The 23418-nt window shown below is 39.8% G+C and overlaps 2 protein-coding genes across 7 annotated transcripts in view; one reads left to right on the forward strand and one right to left on the reverse strand.

Moving 5' to 3' along the window:
* snap91a (synaptosome associated protein 91a) overlaps window positions 1-23418 on the reverse strand; it is a 58958-nt gene that overhangs the window by 26213 nt on the left and 9327 nt on the right. For all 6 annotated transcript variants that reach the window (XM_086310560.1, XM_086310563.1, XM_086310562.1 and 3 more), the window contains exons 2-8: window positions 8115-8257; window positions 5632-5707; window positions 3389-3491; window positions 2737-2830; window positions 2211-2322; window positions 1875-1981; window positions 1740-1781 (exon numbers count right to left, since the gene is read on the reverse strand). In XM_086310560.1, coding sequence (XP_086166686.1) covers window positions 1740-1781; window positions 1875-1981; window positions 2211-2322; window positions 2737-2830; window positions 3389-3491; window positions 5632-5707; window positions 8115-8257 — 677 coding nt within the window. The remainder of the gene's footprint in view (window positions 1-1739; window positions 1782-1874; window positions 1982-2210; window positions 2323-2736; window positions 2831-3388; window positions 3492-5631; window positions 5708-8114; window positions 8258-23418) is intronic.
* Window positions 8278-11103, forward strand: LOC147318556 (uncharacterized). Its single transcript, XM_086310118.1, has 2 exons — window positions 8278-8289; window positions 10507-11103. The coding sequence occupies exons 1-2, from the start codon at window positions 8278-8280 to the stop codon at window positions 11101-11103; spliced, it is 609 nt and encodes a 202-aa protein (XP_086166244.1).

Here is a 23418-nt window from a genome sequence, read left to right on the forward strand (position 1 = left end):
CGCTTTAGCGGCTGCCTTTTGTGTAGTTTGCAATATTTGCCTTTATCTGAAAAAGTCTCATGTTCCTTAAGCACATCTACCCTGTTGAACCTATTATGGGAAATAAATATTTAAATAAAAACAAGCTGCTGATTATTTCACATTTCACTTGTGAGCAACGGCACATTTAAATCGTACAAATATAGTTATTTGGCTGATATCGTGATAGATATCGTTATCGCCTGAAATGAAAAAAACATATCGTGATATGAAAAAATCTCATATCGCCCAGCTCTACTAATTACACACAAATCGATGTATATTTATGAGTACAATAACACTTTTTTTCTATTAAATAAAATAAAAGAAATAACTGACTATATTTTAATTGAGGGACAATAGAAGAATGTAACATAGTGTACAGATTAATAGGGAAAAACCTGAGGAAAATACAACATCCAAACATTTAATGAAGAAGTTTTTTTTTTGATGATTGACATGTGTAAGATGTTTCAGGTTTAGATAAATATGAAGCTAGTGCTAGGAAGTTCTTATTTAGCTTAGACTAAATACTGGTCTATCCATTAAATATTTCACCAGAAAAAACATAACCTGCTCTTTTTTGTCTTTATTAAAAATAGTAAAACTAATTTAATTCCATGTTTCTAGGAATGAGAAGACGCACATAAGAAACGCCTCATTTTTAGCACACAGACATGACACTGGTTTTGAAATTCTCAGCTAACTTTATGTAAACAGACAGTACCTGAAATGCAGAAACAGAAGGTTAAAGCTAACACAGCTAACTTCTTTTAACTCTTATGTGAGCTGATATATTTCACAGCCATCCAACCTGTATCTCCAGAAAAAGGTGTTCTGTTTCAGTTCAAATGTTTTTTTGCAACTTGCTCAGCAATGACCTAACAAGCTTCAGACAGCACTACAGCACACTTTTCATGCAAGGCTGCCATGTCTGAAAGGAACAACCTTAGCCACAGAGTTTCCACAGCAGAACAGAGCTTTAATAACTGCAACTGATTCAGGAAACAGCTGGAAAATTAGGTTTCTCATCCTGGGGATTGCTTATTATAAATAAATCAGGAATCAGATTAGGAAAAATTAATCATGTGACCCTATAGCTGTCATGGAAACTGCAGCACATTCTGAGGATAACAATCTGCTGTTTTATACAGTTGTTGAACGAAAGCTAGCTATGCTAAAATCAGCCACCTGATCAGCAGCATTGCTCAGCATGTCCTAGGTTTCATCCAGCTGGCTAGTCACATCATCCCACTTTGTCAGAGCGCCTGGTGTATGTCTGCTGGGTCTGCACTCACTGTGCAGTGTGCTTCAATTCAGTGCACTCAACGAGAGTTTAAATGACTACTTTCCCTAACCTGCTTGCTCCCAAAGCTAGCTCTGTGCACTGCTAACTACTCACACTCTCAGCCTGAATGATCGATCTGCATCTCTGAAAGTAAAAAGAGAAGGGGAGCCACGGGGACCGTCAATCAACAAATGAACACAGCTTATTGGTTGTGTGGCGGTTGTGTGGTTCCTGTTTGTGAATTTCTGATCATTGTCAAGTGGGAGCAGTTGTGGTGGACACAGCAGAAAAAACAAATAGTAGCTTTAGACATTCATATTACATGCAATATGGTTAGAAAGACCACACCACTGTTAGTTAGTCTGTTAGCTTGTAGTCTAAAAGAATATTATATCTCCCAAAATGGCCCAAAACCCAAATTTGACAGTCTTACCTTAGTAAGCTCAGGTATGTCATTTTTGTCTATTCCCACTTCCTTTAAAAGAAAACAACAAGAGGTAAGACAACAACTGCCAGAATGTACTTCAGCTCCCAGCCAATCAGTGACACCTGCTGCTCAGAAGGTTACCTCAGCAATTTTGAAGAATTCGGAAACTCGAGTCATTCTTGTCAGGAACCGCTTGTAGATCTCAAGCCCATCTTTACACTGGCTTCTCTTCATTTGAAAAAATTTTTCTAGAAAGAAAAGAGGTTGAAATGTGACACCCTATCCCCCTGAATTTCACCCAAAGCTTTTCCTATTACTCTGCGGTATACATATCCAACCGTTTCCACAGACAAAAAGTATTTGCCACCCGTTTTTTCTTTCAGGAGTAGTGTTAGAAATGAAATCCATCTGCTCACCCATCAAGACAGTGGTGTAAATACCGACTCATAAAGGTAAAGTTCAGGGGTGACTCTTTACCTAACAGGTTGATGATGCCGTCATTATAGCAGGCATATAACTTGATCAGATCTTTGAAGAGCAGGAGAAAGCAGGCATTTATCACTCCATTGTTGAGATCCTTTGGATGCACCTGAGGGGACAAATATAGCTGAAGTCAAAATCTTCGTAAAATGTTTCCTATGATCAGCGTCTTCATTTAACATAGTCAAATTAGTATGTATACTTGAGAAAAGTTTAATATCCTTCTTCAAAATGGTCTGGCAAGTTACCCAGCACACAGTCAGGTTTACTCGTTCCGTACGAGTGGATGTACCTCCACGTTCAGTTTTGTAGCGGTCATGTTGTCATCTTGTAGGTCTTTACCCTTCTAATGTTAGACGTAAAGCTAAACTATGACTCCAAACAATGTGGCCTGATATCATGTATCACTTCTTCATAGATGCTGCTACAGTACACAGTTTTGTTACAGCTGTTCAGTATCTCTAGGGCAATGTCAGGATGCCTTGCAGTGTGACATTGTCGCCTATTAGCGAGTGTCACTCACATCAAATTCCAGCAGTGCGTCGATCTGGCTCTGCAGAGTAGGCATTCCTTTCAGCAGCTTCTCTACTGACATGGTCCTCATCACACCCTCAGCTCTGAGACAGAAAGAAATGGAAATTGTGAGGTTTAAGCAGCAGCTCTGTAAAACAGAGCCTGGGGAGAAAGCTACTATGAACAAACCCCACTCCCTTGATTATTGGGGAAGACATGGTCTACTAACCACTGAAATGAATCCAGCCTCTGAACCTGTCACACACAAGTATCCGCCACTGTGTCTCATCTGTATTTTGTCTTTATTCTGAAGTCTATTTCTCAGTGCCAGTTTATCTAGCTAGAGGGACCTTGTGACTGCCAGCTAAATAGAGCAGTCCCATCCATAAGCATGAGTGTTACCCCTCTCTGTATTCATCTCTACATGCCAGTAAAGCAATGCACGTGGTTCAGTGCCAGGCTGGAGGTGATGGAGCCAATCCTACTCATAAACATGACCTTTGTGGCTTTGGGATATGTGCTATTCTGACTGATATGGACACCGACTTGCATAAAGTGTATATTTCTGATCTTGGGTAGGAAAAGCATGTTAAAAGATGAAAAATCAATAACAGAGCTGAATTAATCATGCAGCAAGGCCATTTGAGAAATAGATACTGCACCCTTTCTTGACACGGCCAAAGTCAAAAGACATCTGTCTGTAGGAGAAGGCCTTCTCGTTGAGATAGCGGCTGTAGCGTCTGATAAATGTGGACATGTCGAGGCCTGAGGACAAAATACGCATAAGCATCCACATGCACAGCTCCCAGTGCAAGAAAGACATTAGCAAAGTGTTGAAAGGTTGTATATATCAAAAATGACACCAAAGTCAGACTAGCTTTTTCCAAATGCCTGTCGCTTCAATCTTCATTCAACCTACATGTCTGTATGCAAATTATAAAAGTGAAGCTAAGAGATTTTAGCTTAGGCTAGCATAATGGCTGTAAACAGCGAGGGAAAGTTAGCATGACTGTAAAATTGAGCAATTACAACATTATTTAACATATATATGTGTTTCAAACACATATATATGTGTTATATGTGTTTCAAAAAGAAGGACAACTGATCTCTTAAGGGGCTTATGATTCCAAATCTACTCATAATAGGGCGGAGGTATCTTGTTAAAACTAATGACAGGTGGTAGGCCTCACATAGGCTTCTATGGAAAATACTTAAATAAAAGCTTCTGACTGTGGCCTGGTTAGCCAAGTCACAGATTTAATGTTTAATAAAGATGATCCAGGGAAAGTTAAGTCTGCCCTTGGCCTATAAATAATGCTTATTTCAATATACAGAGTTAAACAAGTCTTAAAATTAGCTCTAACATTAAAAGGGCATTTAAGATCTAAGTGGGGCATACCTAGCTCCATAACCCCAGCACTTAAATATTTCAAGGAGCAGGGTGTGTGCTGGAGAAGCTGTGGGCCTATATTGTGTAAATCATGACATGGAAAAACTTTTTGGTTTGAAATTGTTCTGTTTTGTTTCACTTTGCGTTTTTTTTTAATCAGTTCATTTACTTTTCCATTTCCTCTTAATGTGAATTAAGTTGAATATTTGTATTTTTTTATGGTTTTATAGAAATTGGATGCATGTAAGTTTTTATCTCTTATGTAATTATATTTCGTCTCTAATAACAAACAAAATGATACAAAATGTGTACAAATGACCAGTTTTAGTTTTACAAAGCTTGTGCCGTTAGTTATGCTACGCTAAACTTAGCACTTAGCTTTAGCTTTATATAGAGTTATCGCAATCTAAAGCTAAACTTTGTATTTGTACTACAAAGAATATGAGCTAGTGTCAGCAGCTGATGAGCTGTACTCTGTTAAGGACTAAAAGTATGAAAGCTAGTCTCATTTTGATTACAAGTAACTCCCTCCCGATTCTGCCCCCTCTCCCCTCTCTCCTCCACGGTCTCACTGAACTCTGTCACACACACACACACACACACTCTGACTCACTCACTGGCCTGCACCAGTTACCAGTCATTTTGTGGAGCATTGGACTGCCATTACCTCATAAGACTTTGTTGTTATACTATCTCTAACCGTATATTACTAGATCTCCATTTGCACTATTTGCCTATTTGCACTACTCTGCCTGGTTTACACCCAATGTCATTTACCCATTATATTGTATATTGTATAGCTTTCTTGTTATATGTAAAATTGTATTGTATTTATTTAAATTTTTACTTTTTAATTATTTTACCTGCATTTTTTAATCACTCTTATATTTAAATGTTCATTTGCTATTTTATCTAGGGATTGAGGGTAACGTAGTTTCTATTCTCTGTATGTCCTGTACATGTGGCAGAATTGACAATAAAGTTGACTTTGACTTTGACTTTGAAGTAAAGACAGCCAACCAAAAGAGTAGTACAGAGCTTCTGACTTAACCTTCCTAAACCACTTTTAAAGGAATAAATTTAATGGGGATTTTGTCAGTGTAGAATCACCATAACAGTGCTTACCTCAGTAAACCCAGATTACATAATCCTCCTGTTAAACTAATTTAGATTTTAAATAGTCTTAAAAATGGCTTTCCACATTATGTAGTTCAACTAGCAGGCAAAATGCTCATAAGAACAGCTTTTGGACCTACAATTCATCACAAAAAGACAGAAATAACGTGACTGGAACAAAATTGACTGAAAGGAACGGGGGTTACTGGAAGTGTTGCTGCTGCTTGCTTTTAAAATTCAAGTTTGTTCTGCTTTTGTATCTTCAAACATCCTAAACTGAGCTAATAGAGATGCAGAAATGGGCTGAATCAATTAGTGGTGGGATCCAGGATTACTTAAAGTTAGGGAACATGGGCAGGTGTGTCAGAAACTGGACAGAGGGAAGGGAACGCCACGCACCATGGGAGCCAGTTCTGTCCAGGAAGTTGCTGAGGTTGAACAAGGTGTTTCTAGATGCCAGGAACTGGAGGAATCTCTGCAGGAAAATATGCACACACAAGGTTAGCGAATCATCCTAAGAGACTTCAGTAATGAACACATGGCATATTCACTGTTAATTCTATAGCTGATTATCATTTTTAAACAGATGGTTGAATCTCTAAGGAGCTGTTCGGTACAGATGCAGTAAGGCCCTCTGAGAATAGACATAAAAGGTGTGACTCTATACTTTTTTGATTTTCTTGAACAGAAAATCAGCATTGAAGGAGCAGTGCTGCAGCTTTATGAGTGGGAGGGTGTGAATATCAAGGAGAGGGCTGGGAAATAAAGTTTCATGTAATAAAGAGAAATCTGCTCAGAAAGGCTTTCTAAGGCTTTCTAAAATGCTGTAAATGTGCAAAAAAAGCAATATTTTACCCAACAAATAATCTAGTCCTCAAGTAAACAAAGATTTTTGGTTTGGTTTGGGTTTTGGGGTTTTTGGGGGGCTTTTCCGTGCCTGAAACAATAATTTAAAGAAGTTTGAATCCTTTGGATGAAAATAACAAAGTAAGCTGTATCTGCTCTTGGATCTCCCTCTTTTTTATGTGCTTCCATGGAAAGTCAAAGGAGGCATCAATGACTGCAGATAAGGCATCAATCAAATCAAAGAAACCATGAAAGGAGAAGCTGGGTTGAAGTGGGTTGTAAAGCAGCTTGCAGATGGCCAGCAATTGTGGCCTGAAAGAGCTTATTACTGTATATCTGTTAAAGCTCAAACAAAATGAAAATAACTGAAAATGTGAAGTTAACCAAGTCTAGAAAAAAAAGATATTTAGATTTATTTATTTCTTATTTTATGTTTTTGTTTTTTTAACCTGGTTATTCAGAACAACTAGTTTCCATAAGGCAAACTTTACGATTAAATCATACAGAAGTCTTGTGCCCACATTCACATCCACATCCGGCAGATTAGAGTAAAAACATGGGGAAAAATTCCCCTCGTGACATTATGTACACACTGAGATCCATTATTAAAAGATGCATGTGCAGTGCCACAGCATCCCATTGTGGCCCATGATAAAGCAATTACACTTGTCCTTTCCTCTGACATCTGCTGCGGGGACTGCAAGGGTCAATGCTGTTATCTTCCAGTTGCTAAATCTCATCTGCTTCCTGTCAGCTCATGCCGGGAAATGCAATCCCCTACCTCATAATAATAAATAGGAAACGTTAGGGCAGAGAAAGTAATGGCTTATTCCCCAATTAGCCACAGTGTGTTTGCTTTTCTGAAGAATATTTGTGTATCAGTATTTCTCTCTCTGCTTTGTGTCATCTGCTGTTTATTTCTACGAGTTCCCCATCAGAGCCTTCGGCTTTCTTCATGTATCAGGACAACATTTGGGTCAGGGGGTCAGGGCCAGGCCAGTCCCTCGGCTAAAGCAAAACTGCCATTGAATGAATGGGATTATGAATGGGTTTTGCTGTTTCTCTTTCTTTATGGGTGGGAGTGGGGACATCCACGGCCATAGGTGAAGAAATGCTGGTGCTCTCACTGATAGTTACATTTCCAACAAACAAATAAAAATTAAGCACAAAACAAAATACAGCAATGATTTTTGGCGTCAGACATACACAAACTCATGGTGGTGTAAATAAATGTATTAAGTCCAAAGAGCAGGTAGAAGTCTAACACCTATCAAGCTCTACCGCCTCATATAAATACGAAGAAAAGCACAAACTAAACTTTATGCAGGCTGTCGATATTGACAGAGATATGTACACATGACAATAATAATGGACAATAGTGGTATCTGGATGACTCGACAGCACAAAAAAGCCAAACACTATATTTACCGAGCCAATTCATCCTCATATTCACAGAGCTTTTCGTCTGTCTGAACATATACGGTGCCAAACAGATTTTCATTGCCTCTGTGCAGTTTTTTTTCACAATGTTACTCCCTTGACTGTAACTTTCATCTGTGTTAAACCTGTAAAATCCCATTTTTTCTTTCAGTTCCCCTTAAAGAGATTTGAACTTCCATTTATTTTGGCCACTTGAGGCCTATAGACACCTTATAGAGCTGACAGAAAGTACTGCATGCACTGTGCATCTTTTTCTCTGGAGTGGATCAATATTTAGATTCACACCTAAAGTTTAAAACTATTCACACACACAAAAAATGAAAATATCAGTTCACTAGGCTGGCAGAACTAAGAAAACTACTGATTCATCTTTTCTGGTTACATTTTCACAGGGAAAAACATAACTGCTGCAGATTTTACCTGTTGTTATGTCTTTATATTGCTGGATGAACTGAGATCAAAACCAAACCTACATAAACAAGGCTATTCCTGAACAACTACAGGCCTCTGTTGTGTCTGCGGGGGGGCTAAACCCACATTAATGGCCACAAAAAGACTCAAAGTGGAAACTACGTTTGCGTGTATTGTGATCTCACCTCATTGCCATGCACCATAAGGTGGTGTGTGGTGATCAGGGCTTTGAAAACCACCACCCAGCTGGCATTGCCAGCCCTCTCTATCAGCGTGTCGGCCATCTGGGGGACGTTCACGTTGGTTTCTTGGGTGGCCTGGATCAGGTCTGAGAAGCACAAGGGAAAGATGGAACAAGAGGTCAGTTCATGGATACTAGCAAGGGACAAAAGCAGCACAGGTACAGACTGTGCTGAAAGCCTTTTCATTTTAGGAGGTAATGGCAACTCAAACTGCTACACTGAAAGAAGGGAGATGGGCGAGAAGTGACGAATAAGAGTGCACTTGAATAAATACAATGACACTGCATCTGGCTGCTGCTACATTTCACAGTCACACTCTCACAGTTGTCACTTAAACTGACTGAACAGTTTCGCATGCAAAGCACTCCCTCAAATTTAAAAACACCTTCAAATGGAAAGAGATTTTATACAACCTTTTTTCAAATGGTCTTGTTCTCAGAATCATATTAAGGAGCTGCCACTTTTATAAACTAAACTGCCTTGGCCACACAACACATTGTCATCATTGAATACCATCTTTTAGGGCTATAATTAGATATTGATCTCTGTGAACTCTTATTTTGCCAATCGAGTGTCCATTTTTAGTCTGCAGCAGGCTCATCTGTGCAAGCAAGAAGAGCTTATCTGTGTGAGCAGAGCTGCGTTGGGAAGCTGCTGATTTCCATCATATTGAAATGTACTTAGATGAGCTCTTCACATTATGCCACTAGAGCATGGTGTGAGTCACACTGGCTGCTGCTTTGTTTCGTTTCTGCAACCAGTCATTAACACCAGCAGGCAGAGCGTGGAGAGGAAGGCAGTGGAATATTCCACAGCAGAAAGACACAGAGAAGAAAATGAAGCAAGAACTGCACTTTCAATCAGACGTGTGGACCTATGGAGGGCAGTCAGTGCACCACCAGGAAGGAAAAAAAGTTTTTAGAGTTGTTAAGTAGCTGAGCGATATTAAATCATAAATTACCGATATCAATAATCCATGTTAATAATTAAATACATTTCAAATTCAAATTCAAATTTTATTTGTCACGTACACAGTCATACACAGTACGATATGTAGTGAAATGCTTGGACAACTGCTCGTGACCTAAAGAAAACAAAAAAGGAAAGGCTATGAATAAGATAGGAAATAAATATGAAAAATTAAAAAGGGTAAATTTAACTAGGAAGGAATAAAATATAAATTAAGGTTAAAAATGAAATAACTGTACAACACAAATTAGAATGAAGGGTAAATTTAACTGGGAAGAATAAGATAAAATATATAAATTAAAGTTGAAAATAAAATAACTGTACAACAAAATACACAATACACAATATAGAACTATATAAGAATGTATGAAGAAATCTAAATATAAATAAATATATACACAATAACAGCAGCTGTACAAGTATTAACCGGAAATGAAGAATATAGTGACCAGTGTTGTGCAAAAACAAAGTCCAGAAAGTCCAGTGTGTGTGTAAGAACTGTATGTGTGGGTCAGTACTGTGTGGTGGTGTGATTGAGAGACCGTATCGCCTGCGGGAAGAAGCTCCTCCTCAGTCTCTCTGTGTTGGTCTTCAGGGAGCGGAATCGCTTTCTTGACCTCAACAGAGAGAACAGTCTGTTGTTGGGATGGCTGAGGTCCTTCACGAGCTTCCTGGCCTTGGTCCAGCACCGCCTGCTGTAGATTGAGTGCAGGTCAGGGAGCTCGGAGCGGATGGTGCGCTCAGCTGACCGCACAACCCTCTGTAGAGCTCGTCTGTCCTGCATGGTGCTGTTCCCGAACCAGGTTAAGATGTTTCCCGCCAGGATGCTCTCTATGGTGCACGAGTAAAAGTTCCTGAGCACCTTGGAGGGCAGTTGGAAGTCTCTCAAGCGTCTGAGGTGGTAGAGATGCTGTCGGGCCTTTTTCACCACGGTGTTGATGTGACAGGACCATGACAGGTCCTGCGTGATGTGAACTCCGAGGTATTTGAAGCTGTCCACTCTCTCCACTGGGCACCCGTTGATGACGGGGGTCTGGTAGTTCCTCTCCTGCTTAGTGCTGAAGTCCACTATCAGCTCCTTTGTCTTACTGACGTTTAGAAGGAGGTTGTTCCTCTGGCACCAGTTCTCCAGATTCCTAATCTCCTTCAGGTAGGCCGTCTCGTTGTTATCAGAGATCAGGCCCACCACGACGGTGTCGTCAGCAAACTTGATGATGGTGGTGGAGCTGGTAGTGGCCACACAGTCATATGTGTACAAAGAGTACAGCAGGGGGCTCAGAACACACCCCTGGGGGGCTCCAGTGCTGAGAGTGGTGGAGGCTGAGACATGTCCGCCCATCCTTACTGCCTGTGGTCTGCCAGTTAGGAAGAACTTTATAACAAACTGAACTACAAAACAACTGAACTGGAAGGGGAAAAGGAAAAACTGCAAAACCAATGCTCAGAGATGCAGAGTAAGCTCAATGACATGCTGAGAAAAAACACAGAACTCGAGGAACTTTCAGACAACTTGAAGTGCAAAAACACTGAGATGCAGGTGCTAAAGCAACAACTAGAGAAAACAAACAAAGACCTGCAGTGTACACTTCAAGAAATCGAGAGGAGCAGTCAGCAGTTGGAAGACACGCACAAGAAATTACAACAGAGTTATACAGAGCTGCACAAGGGAAAGCTAACGCAGGAGGCAACATCTAGAGAAATGAAAGAAAGGCTTGAAGACAAACAAGCCAAATTAGAAGAAGTGGAGAAAACATGCAAGAGACTTGAGCAGGAGAATGCAGAAACAATCGATCAGCTGCGAACCCTCATCCTAGACAAAAAAGTGCTCGTGCAAAAGCTCATGGAAAAGAAGAAAAAACGCTTCCGCTTCTTCTGGAGGAAGAACACTCCTGCTTTTTCTTCTTTTTCTACTTTTTCTACTGCTGATGTCACCTCGTCTTCCTCCACCTCTGTTCCATCTTAATTTTCACCTCTCCTCTCCCTTTCTCTCCCTTTCTCTCCTGACACCTCTCCCTCCCCTGTCTCCCTTTAACTCCTAACACCTGTCCCATCTCCCCCCTCTCTCTTTTCACCCTCACCCCCCAACCAGTCCCGACAGTTGACTGCCCCCTCTAGAGCCTGGTTCTGTCATAGGTTTCTTCCTTTATAGGGAGTTTTTCCTATCCACTGTCACACCTAGTGCTTGCTCAGAGGGGATTGTTGGGGTTTTCTCTCCTCTACCTTTACCTTACCTTCTTCTTTACAAACCCCCCCCCCCCCCCCCCCTTTCTATTTCCCAAATTAATAATAAACACAATTGGCAAAATTTTAAAAAGTCAGATCAATGTCTTCATTCAAGAATGAATTGTCTTTGTCACGGGGTCATGTGTATTTTGTGTTTTCCTCGGGCTGGTGATCCTTGCAGTCGTTGAGCCCAGGAGTCCAGATTTTTAGTGTTTTAATCGCATTTAGTGTTACATTTTAGATCACAACAATAGGATATCCACAATTTAGGATTCAGGCATTTGTTTTTTTCAATATTGTAATCATTCTATGATTGAGTAGATGATACTTTCTTTAAAGACAGAACACATTTGGGTTCAACTTAAATAAAATGTGTGGTATCCTTGGTCTCAGCTAGGTGAGGACCTGCGTAGCAGTAGACATTATAAGAGAGATACTCTTCCCTGTACAACTTTATTTTTGGACAAAGTCTGCAAACCTTTACATGTTTTCTCTTTATCAGACTCTCCATAAATGCAGTCTTTATGTCTACTTAATAGAAAATTAATTGAAAGAATCTTTCAAAAAGCTTCCCAATAAGTGCTTCCAATATGGCTCCTGAATAACAGGTCCTGCTTCTAGAAAGACTGTAGTATCTATTTGACTTTAAGCTGCTGATGTTCTTGAGTCATTTAACAGATTCCACCTATCTACTAGCCTCTGGCCCAGTGTTGGTCAAGTTACTTGAAAAAAGTAATCAGTAACTAATTACTGATTACTTCCCCCAAAAAGTTACTTTACTGATTACTTATTTTCAAAAGTAATTAATTACTTAGTTACTTTTTTAAAAACACGATTTACAACCTGAATAGGTGATAAAGCGATAGATCTTTCAGCCCAATTCTACTTTTTCTGCATAATCCATCATATAAAATGTAATCAAATGGAAAAGTCTCTTTTTTTTAAACTTGTTTTATCAGTTTTAATCTTTTAACTTTATGCATCAAGCAAAAATTTAATTATATCCAACATTCTCTGACTGGAAGAAATTAGTTTAACATTTAAACCTATTTTCTGCACATTCCAGCACATAAAATAAAATATTTTTTGTGTTTACACTCAGTCTTTCAAATAGATGCAAGTAAAACACAGCAGAAAACAAATAAAGTCAAAGACTCAGCGGTCCTGTTGCTCTATTTTCACCTGTAAAGCAGGAGTGCGGTAGGCGGAGGTTTACCCTGGTGCAGGTGTGCCGCGCGGTCAGTGGAAGAATCCGCGAGTTTCTCTGTGAGTTTCCCATTACGTCGTTGTGCACTCGGTGCTTGCTTGGAAGTTTAGGGGGTTTTTTCGCTGTAAAAAGAAGTTTTCTTCCCACGCATAATGGACACTAATGTTTTTGTCACTTTTTATGGAATCAAACTCAAAGTAAGGTCAGTACTTCCACGCTTTAAACGCTGCACGCTCATACTCTCTCCCGTACTCAATATATTATCCATTGTTGATCTGCACACAGCTGTTGTCACGAACGTCGCACTCGCTTACGTCACTGTCATGAGACATTCTTCTTAACAAAACTCTTATATTTTAATTAATTAAAGCAACTTTAAAGGTCATTTTAATTTCTTAAACACATTTTCAATCAAATAACGTTAGCTAACTCCTACATTTTCCACTTGAATATTAAATGTTTGTTGCTCAAAAATAAAGCTGATAAAGAGGACAAAGCACGAAAAGCTTCGAATATCCACCCAAAAATAAGACCAGTGTTTAGCTGTGTTTCCTCCCTCCTGTTTATCAGCATTTTAGAGATAACGGAAAAGCCTCTGTGCAGGAAATCTATTCACTGGCAGACAGGAGAGGCATACCTTCAGCGAAAGCGTGAGGAACGAGATAACTAGATGTGTGCTCAAAGTGATGGACAGAAAGGCAGAGAAAAGATGACCGCTGTCATTTTAATAGCCTTGATACAGCAGAGCAAGCCAGACACCAAATATTTCCGTTGAGTCTTGTCGATTCATTAACAGTGTCATATCTATGTCTGCACACTTAATGGCAGCACACTGGGGGGAAAGCTGAGAGGTGTCCATTCAATTTTCCTCTTTGGCTTATTATTGACTAAATGCCACTGCATCTGCACCTGGTACATCGTACAGTAGGAACAATCTGCAACCAGTATTGGGAACTTGTAAGTTTTACTTTAAAAATAAGACTGAATGTTTCAAAAAGTTATATAGAAGATTGTTTTGTTAACTTTTGTATTGCTAGTATAATAGTATAAAATGTTTTTGTTTCCATATCTATTATTTTTTTTAATCAACAGAAAACTGAAGTGGACACCAACATCTAGAGTCATGTAAATGCTCAATGGAGTGCCCAAACTGCCTTTCCTTGAATGGTCACATGGTTGATTTATAGAGAATAGTCTGAAAAAGAGAAAATATCCAAAGAACAGCAGTTCTCTGGGAGAAAAAGTCTTAATGCTGCTAGAGGTCACAGCAGAATGATCAGACTTCTTCAAGATGAAAGGAAGACAACAGTAACTCGACTAATCCCTCGTCAATACCAAGGTATGCAGAAGAGCATCTCTGAATGGACACAATGTTGTGCCTTGAAGCAGATGAGCCGCAGCAGCAGAAGACCAAACTGAGTGCCACACCTGTCAGCTAAGAGCATGAAACTGAGGCTGCAGTTTTCACAAATGGACAATGGAAGACTGAAAAATGTTGCCTGGTATGATGAGTCTCAATTTCTGCTGTGGCATTTGAATGGTAGGGTCAGAGTTAGGCATAAAGAACATGAAAGCATGGATCAATCCAGCTTGTATCAAGGGTTTAGACTCCTAGTGGTGGTATAATAATGTGGGGGACATTGTTTTGGCACACTTTAAGCCCCCTAATACCACCTGAGCATCATTTGAAATCAGTGATGTGGACGTGACGGTACACAGATTAGCATCATAGATGAGCTGCCAACAGATCTGCAGCAACTATGTCATGCTTTCAGGTTGTGGACCAAAATCTCAAAGGAATGTTTCCTGCACCTTGCTGAATGTTTGTCAGAAAGCCTTATGGCATTTTGGAAGACAGTACGAGGTCCAGCTTGATACTAGCATACTCATGGTGTTTGAGGGATTTCATTTTTTAAGGAATGTGCCACTGACAGGTTAGAAAGAAAAAATGGTAAGGCAAATGCCAACAACAACAAAAAACAATTTAGCGACATTAAATAGTTCCAAACTGTAGAGGTTTTTTGGTATAGACAAGAATCTTCTGGATTTAGACTTTGTCTTTGTTCATGGAGACTCTGGCTTTACTCAGCATCCTTGACATGATGTTTGGAGACATCGTGTAAGTCTGCTTTGAGCAAAAGTAAAATTTTCATTGACATTCCAGCGAGAACCACAAGCGGTGTAGACAAACGTATCTCTGCACCTTCTCTCGATAAAATTATTTATTTATGGACTGCTGTTAATTTTTCCTCATCCCATGAATAAATCAAAACCTGTATTCATCGGTATGAGTAGGTGGGAGAGAAAATGAATGAATAATGATGTAAAAATTGCGTTCAAGGGCGTTTTGTCTTTGACAGTCGTGTTACAAGTCCGCTGGCTTTTTTGCTTCCTCTGTCATGCTTTCATCATGCAGCAATGATGACTGCGCACGTCCTCTCAAATAGTAAGGCGTTGCACATGCCCACAGCACACGCACGAACACACAAACATGTAAAGTGTGTGAAGGATAATCCCTACAGGGCTGATGAGTCAGCAGCCTGCGTCATCCTACGCTTTTCATCTCTGTCTGTCAGTCTCTCTCTCTCTGTATTTCCTCCTGTGAGGGTCAGTGCTGCTGTAAGACAGTGATGCAAAATACAAAGCTACTACATCTACTATCTCCATAAAGATTTTGCTTAAATCTACCCTAATCAGCATGTTAGATTCTAGCTGCAGGTTGTGAACATTAAATAAAGAATCTGGTCAGATCTGCTTGTGTGAAACTGTGCAGGATAAAGTCGAAGGAAATATTTCAAAAAGGCATGAGAAGCGAATCCCAATCGTACTGCAGGATAGGAACGTGGGTAGAGTCTCAGTTCAGATTAAGATTCTTAGCAGCAATTCAGCAGGAACTCCTGACTCATTGTCTCCCCTCCTCTTCCCTTTTAATTATTTATACGTGCGAGTATGAGTAGGAACGAGTGACACTGGGGACCCAGCGTAGCTGAGTGCTAGCACGCACAGATATAATCACCCTGACTAACAACTATTTGCATGTTTCGATCCACGTTCCGTGTACTGTGTGCAGAAATATGCAGCAGATGGAATCATAAATATTTTTATGGCATGGCTGCCTGTCTGCACCCTCTCTGCATGGGAAACACCAGCACAGTCCTAGCTTCTAGTCCAGATTCTGGTTCAAATCTTTTGTCATAGTTCACCTGTTGCAACAGTGAAATTTTACTTTTATGTGTAAAAATGAATTCCCAGGTTTGCTGTTAATTATTAGTAGTCAGGTCCACCAAATTCCAAAACTCTCCACATAATCCAGGTTATGTTAAAATCAGTTAGGCTCACGACTCCGTTGATTGAGCTCGGCAGCGTGCTATACACCACTGCATCCGATGCTTTCCATTGTGCTTGGTGATGTAAGGCTTGGATGCAGCTGCTCAGCCATGGAAAATCATTCCATGAAGTTTTCTATGTGCTGTTGTTGAGCTAATCTGAAGACCACATGAAGTTTAGAGGTCTGAAGCGATTGACTCTGGTGAAAGTTGGTGACCTTCAGCATCCATTGACCCTGGTCTGTGATTTCATGTGCCCTACAACTTCGTGGCTGAGCTACTGTCTCTCCTATTCCATTCCAGTTTGTTATAATACTACTAACAGCTGACCGTGAAATATTTAGTAGTGAGGCAATTTAACCACTGGACTTGTTGCACTATCACAGTGCAAATCCTATCACAATATTCACTGTGAGCTCCTGAGAGCGACCCATTCTTTTGAAAATGTTTGAGCAAGCAGTCTGCATGCCTAGGTGCTTGATATACACCTGTGGCCATGGAAGTGAAACACTTGAATTCAATGATTATGGTGGCCGAGTGAATACATTTGGCAATATAGTGTAGCAAACACACATATTTGTGTGGAGGATTCTCGTGTGATGGCCTGCAGTAGCATGGACACACTCAGGCACCTGAAATGCTTAAAGTACAGTTGGGAGGCTTCATTCTGTGGTATTTTGCGAATTACAACCCCAATTTTGGTTTTATTGATTGTTCCTGAAAAATAAATGTAAAACATCCATTATAGCTTAAAAACAGGAGGGTCAGTCTTGTACTGTGGCCACAGTATACCTTATCAGCATACAGCTTGTGTCCTTCATTTAAAGCCTAGGGAACAGTTTAGCCGTTACACAAGGTTATTTGTGACATGAAGATTATAATAGCCTCTACACTATTCCGCACATTTATTATTTTATTTTGTTCGCAAATGTGCATGCGCACACAAACACAGATTTTTCCTGCTCTATTTTACAACCACAGCACCTGAGCCGCCTTTGTGCAATGTACCGAACAAAGACGGGAGATGCATGATCATGTTGTTCCAAAACAGGAGGAGAGAAAACAAGAGATCCGCACCTGTTTGAATAAGAGGAGCTCATTCAAACAGGAGCTCTAAATGACGCGCGTATACATGCAGCAAAAATGATAGCAGACTTCTGTTGCAAAGGTGTTCCCTGAGCAGGTGGTGCTGCTGGATTATATTGACTGGGCTCGATCTTCTCACACTTGGAACTTAACATGTGCTCTGTTGACCTAAATGTTCAGATAACTGTCACAGAATGCTTTATCAGGATGTTCGCAGCATCTGCCACACCCAATAACTCTCAAGTGGCAGGACTCGGATTTCAACTAGCTCTTCCTTTAACGCATCAATAACTGTAAGCGATATCAAAACCACTGCATGTGAGTGCAACTGAAGGCACACCACCAAGCATGAGTGCACCACAAGATGCACACATATATGTGCCATAGCGAGGCCTCCTGCACCAACAACACCCTCGACATTTTTCTGTTCTTTTTCATAGATTATTTTTTACCAATGTGTCGAGAGACACTTGGGACATGCCAAGGTGGTTTCCTAGGCAACAGGCTCTGGTGTTTGCAGTGACATCGAGGATGCGGTGAAATTTCTTTGAAATCATCTTCACAGTAGCAAAATGATAGGGGTTATCTAGCCAAAGCCAGATGCATGTGAGTCATACCAGCCTGAACATGGCTGAGAGCAGAAGCGGCTCTGAATCCACATAAATACTCAGCTTTACCCTTCATATAACCAGTGGTTATTTTATCTTGTCATATCCATATACAGTAGCTCCACATTTGAACAGATGATACATAAACATGAATATTGGTTTATTCAGTAAGCAGTGTGAGTGTGTGCATGTATGTGTGTGTGTACGCGTGTTTGAGTGTGCAGAGCGTGATACAAGCCATGCTGCATGAGTTTACACATGAATGGACCACGAGAGCGCAGTGGTTATTTATAGCTCCTTTCACCCTTCAGCAACATGTAAGGGGAGGGGGGAGGGTTGTACCCACAATGCACTGCGCTCCATAGTAGCATGGCACCAATGTGGTGTGGCAGCCAAACAAAGAGGAAGCCATTGGGATTCAGACGCTGTGGAGGCTGGAAATGACATCTGAGGAACAAGCAGGCATCCCATATAATGTTGCAGTTACTGCTGGTGGACACAGATAGCAGCGCCGTATGGACGCTTTGGCTTTTGGTGACACTTCACCCCGCTGCTGGTGGAGTTTGTAGATTTGTTTTTTCAGGATCCCACATTCATTTGTTTCTGTATATTAGTGTTTTTTAATAATTGGAAAAACTTATTTTGATCTGGCATTAATGTCCTGATCTTATCTGCTATATCCTGTATAGTGGCTTGTCGCACTTAGCTTGTGTAGAAATATCTACATTTGTGCTGACACTTACAAAAAAAAAAGGCAAAAAAGTCCTGCTATATTCTTATGTTATGATACGATTTGGAATAAAAGAGAAGAAGTTTAAGAAAATGTGATCAAGCACAGTTAGAGTGGGAGACAGGCACTTGGCTTGGTGGCGATTAGTAGGTATTAGCATGGTTAACTAACATGGTGTATTAGTTAGTGATATTACCTTTTTTAGTCTGACTGGCACTCATTAAAGGTGTGCGCTCAGTAAAGGTGGCGGATCAATTTAAATATCGATAGCATCCATACCAAGGATTTTTTTGGGGGGGGGTCACCAGAGATGGGCAGTAACGCGTTACTTGTAACGCGTTACTGTAATCTGATTACTTTTTTCAAGTAACGAGTAAAGTAAGGGATTACTATTGCAAAATCGGTAATTAGATTACCGTTACTTTCCCGTAGGAACGCTGCGTTACTGCGTTACTAAAACCGTGATTTTTTTTGCGAGAATGTCTCATGACAGTGACGTAAGCAAGTGCGACGTTGGTGACAGCAGCTGTGTGCAGATCAACAATGGATAATATATCGAGTGCGGGAGAGAGTATGAGCGTGCAGCGTTTAAAGTGTGGAAGTACTGACCTTACTTTGAGTTTGATTCCATAAAAAGTGACAAAAACATTAGCGTCCATCGTGCGTGGGAAGAAAACTTCTTTTTACAGCGAAAAAAACCCCTAAACTTCCGAGCAAGCACCGAGTAGCTGCGACGTGATGGGAAACTCACAGAGACACTCGCGCGGATTCTTCAACTGACCGCAGCACACCTACACCAGGGTAACCCTCCGCCTACCCTGCTCCTGCTTTACAGGTGAAAATAGAGCAAAAGGACCGCTGAGTCTTTGACTTTATTTATTTTCTGCTGTGTTTTACTTGCATCTGTTTGAAAGAGTGAGTGAAAACACAAAAAATATTTTATTTTATGTGCTGGAATGTGTAGAAAATAGGTTTAAATGTTAAACTAATTTATTCAAGTCAGAGAATGTTGCATATAATTAAATGTTTTGCTTGATGCATAAAGTTAAAAGATTAAAACTGATAAAACAAGTTAAAAAAAGAGACTTTTCCATTTGATTACATTTTGTATGATGGATTATGTAGAAAAAGTAGAATTGGGCTGAAAGATCTATCACTTTATCACCTCTTCAGGTTGTAAATCGTGTTTTTAAAAAGTAACTAAGTAACTAAGTAATTAATTACTTTTGAAAATAAGTAATCAGTAAAGTAACGGGATTACTTTTTGGGGGGAGTAATCAGTAATTAGTTACTGATTACTTTTTTCAAGTAACTTGACCAACACTGGGGGTCACACCTATTATTTTGCCCCAGAAAAGCCGTACCAGATACATGTTTACACAGTACAATATAAATGTGCCCATAGACCTTGAACAGCCTGATTTACTGTGATGATAATATAGTTTGAAATGAACCTTCACTGTTCACTGGACTGGTTCATCGCTCATCATATGACTAATCTTTTCTGTCGGTGAACAGATCTGTTTTTGCCAGCTATATTTACTGATTAGTCTTCCTCTAATTACTCTAATTGTCCTTCCTCTTGCCCACATCCCCTGTATCTGAAAACTGCTGTTGCTATCTGAGATTTAAATTAAACAACAAAAGAAAAACTTACTTATATTAAATCAGTTCTGCCTTCTGTCTTGCTGTGGGCCTTTGCTACACTAGTCAGTGTATTAGCTGTTTATTTCCCCTAAGTATGAGGGTCTTCCCTGTGTAAACAGAAAATTGTCTAGCTTGTGGATTTCTCTTGGGTGCAGCAAGTTGTGCTCTGAGGAAGGTTCAGCAGACAAAGACAAACATCTGTGTGCTGAACCATGTGCTGCAGCCAAGACATTTTTTGTTGTTGACTTTTTTAGGGGGTTGTTGCACTTGTTTTTCTGACAAAGAAACATTTATCTGTGTGTTTGTTACAGAACGTGTGCCCAGAGGTGAGGAAGCACAGAAGAAACATGGTACACCACACATAAGTGTGCACATAGCACCTGGTGATGTTATTTACTCTCTGAGGTCTAATTCAACATAGATGGCACCCTTTAGCAGATCATTACATGAACTAGAGCAGGGCGATATGGCCAAAAATATTTATCACGATATATATTTGAAAATTTGCGATAACGATATAACCGACGATATAATTGATGCGAGACAAAATACAACTCCACAACATTACTAGCGCAAAAAGACAACCTTCCATTTATTTTCACTTAAACAAGAAGCTGGTTTTTATGTACATTAAAGCTTTATAAAAATGTAACAGTGCAAATGCAAATTCCTTGCTGAAAGTTTAACCAAAAGGCATTTCCAGTAGAAATGGGCTGACATATCCTGAGCATAACCATGTATAATATCCACTGACGTTAAAAAGAGGTGCTTTGCAACATTAAACTGCAGTGTGCAGTACGTATTTTTCAGACCACATAAGGTGCACGGGATTATAAGGCACATTAAGCGAAACAAAGCAGTCAGATAAATCAAACTTTATTAAACTCATTCTTCTTGCTTCCTCCACTTCTGTACCATTGATTCATTAATGCTGTATTCTATCACAGCTGCTCTATTCCCATGTTGTTGCAGTATATTAATGACTAACCTCGTATTGTGGATGGATTATCTCAGTTGTTCTCCTGACTGAAGTTTGGTCCGTTTACAGCATCCTGCCATGCGATTGCATTTGTCTCTAACCATCAGGAACCTTCACGTTAACTTTTATAAGTGGAAAAGTGTTAGTGTTCGTCCCCCAGCTTCACTGTTTATGTTATGCTAACATAGCTGTGTCGCTAGCGATCACGTAGCACATAATTACATACCAGCTAGCCCAACTTCAGTAACCCTACAAACGTCACTGCTGTTTAGTTTCCTGTCTTCATTGATGTTGGAAGTGATAGCAGAGCTGTACGTTTGATTTTTTTCAGAAATCTCTCAGTCAGAACATGCTATATCATGCTTAGGTAACTAGCGAAACTAGCGAGCTAACTTCCGCTAGCTTCCTGCTAACTTCTTAAATGTAATAACTTTTGTTTTCATGGATGCCTGGAAGTTAAACTTTATAGTTACACCTGGTAAAGCAGCAACGCTGATCGTTTTATTAAAGATGAAAGAATTTAGACAGTTTTTAACTCTCAGTGATGCTGCAGTGTTGTTTGACCTGAAGCATACGGAGTTTAGGACCCAGATTACTCCCAGATTTAAGAGCATCTTAGTCCGACAAATACGACAATAACAACGCCCGCTTGCATGTTCTGCAAAGAAATGTGCTTTGTTGTGTATCTGACGGACAAACACCAAACCAGTTCCGCATCACTGAAGTTGCTCCATTTTTACAAACCAATTCTGGTTCATCTGTTTCACTCAACAATCGGCCATGTGCGCATGAAAACAAAGGCACTGCGCATGCGCGTTTTACTCCCATTCTATCGCGATATTTCATTTTCCTATCGTTGCTTAACATTATACCGGTATTACCGTGAACGGTATAATATGGCCCAGCCCTAACATGAACTACTACATACTTTTAAATACAAGCGCGTTCATGCTCACAGGTGTGCACACGGGTGCTCACACACACACAAACTACACCCTTTTTGGCTCCTACCTCAAAGCACACTGTGCGCTGTCGATCTTACGTGCTGCACAATAATGTTTAATATTTAGTATTTACTGTTATATTCCCATAGATCATCGTGATGTTGTTTATTCTATTGCTCTCGTTTTCTTCTGCTTGTTTTCCATTTTTTTTTCGTTCTCAACAGGTGATCCAGGTGATTGATACATGTATTTTTTGTCTGCTTATTTTGTTGGTTTTTGTTTTTTGCCCTCTTCTCCGCTGTTTTTCTTTCCCTCTTTCTTTCTCCCCAGTCAAGTCTGTCCCGTATTTAGCAAGTGAAAATAAAATAAAATAAACAATAAAAGGTGAATCAAATAGACCATTACGGCAAGGCTGGGATGGTCCATTTGGTAAAGTAAATCCGTTGGGCATCTTTCTTCGCCTACGCCTAAGTCTGTGGCGCTTCATTAAGGTATTAAGGCAGACATGTATGTTAACTAATCATGTTATTCTTTTTATCCTCATTATATCACTATATGTGTTTTTTCTTCTTTTTCTTTGCAAGCTAGATATTCCTTCTGCAGAACAAAGTAATCAGTTACTATTAGCATCACTGTCTGATAAACACTTATTTACAGACTTGCAAGGCAAAACATTTCAGTGACCTCAAACTGCATCTGTGCTACAATTTGTTTAGGAACATTTAGTTATAAACCACAATGTACACATAATATACATGTGATGTAACGTACACGTAAGGTGACAGGTTGTTAGCGGAGATCAGCTAGTAGTGCTTGTAGTATACAATATTTGTAAGGATTTGAATGTTAATAAAATAATTCCCAAAAGCTATATAGATACTGATACCCTAAGCAATTCATATATTAAGTTTAATCAAGATTCACTAACAAGGACTTAAGGAACGGACTACATACGTACATATGATAATTATAGTAAGATTATTATTATCATTATTATTATTATGCAACTTCATTGTCAAGATTTAGGAGAACAGTTTAATAATAACTAACATGATTACCAAAGGTTAGAGTTTTGGTCAGGGTTAGGGCCATTATCAATGATAACATTGAACTTAGTGGGTTCAACTAAACTCTTAAGAATCAACAGAAGCAGTAACAAACTACTGAAAACAATCTAGCCTTGAAGTAGTTTTGAAGTAGAGTCACATTTTCTTGTGACACTTTGCTTTTTATTGCAAATGTCAGATCCTGAAGCAGATAGAAGGAGCAGCCTAATAAAACAGCAGGAAACCCTAGCCTCCCTGCATTATTGATATGCAGCCCTGGGTACAGACATGCCCCTTTACTGTGGGAGATTCTGCTGTTGTTTACCTGCATACCAGAACAAAGGAGTGTACGCTTGCATCCAGTCCTGCCCATTTAAGCACAATAACCCCCTCTGCCCCAAAAGATTCATCTTCACTGTAATCGGCATGTTTTCATTCTCAGGCTAGCAAACTCAAGGGCACTGCGACCTCTAAAGAATATG

The sequence above is a fragment of the Aulonocara sp. 'chitande type north' Nkhata Bay genome, linkage group LG11 (assembly GCF_057382095.1).
Source record: "Aulonocara sp. 'chitande type north' Nkhata Bay isolate Kocher_YH1m ecotype deep benthic linkage group LG11, A_spYH_male_GT1.1, whole genome shotgun sequence".
Classification (NCBI taxonomy): Eukaryota; Metazoa; Chordata; class Actinopteri; order Cichliformes; family Cichlidae; genus Aulonocara; species Aulonocara sp. 'chitande type north' Nkhata Bay.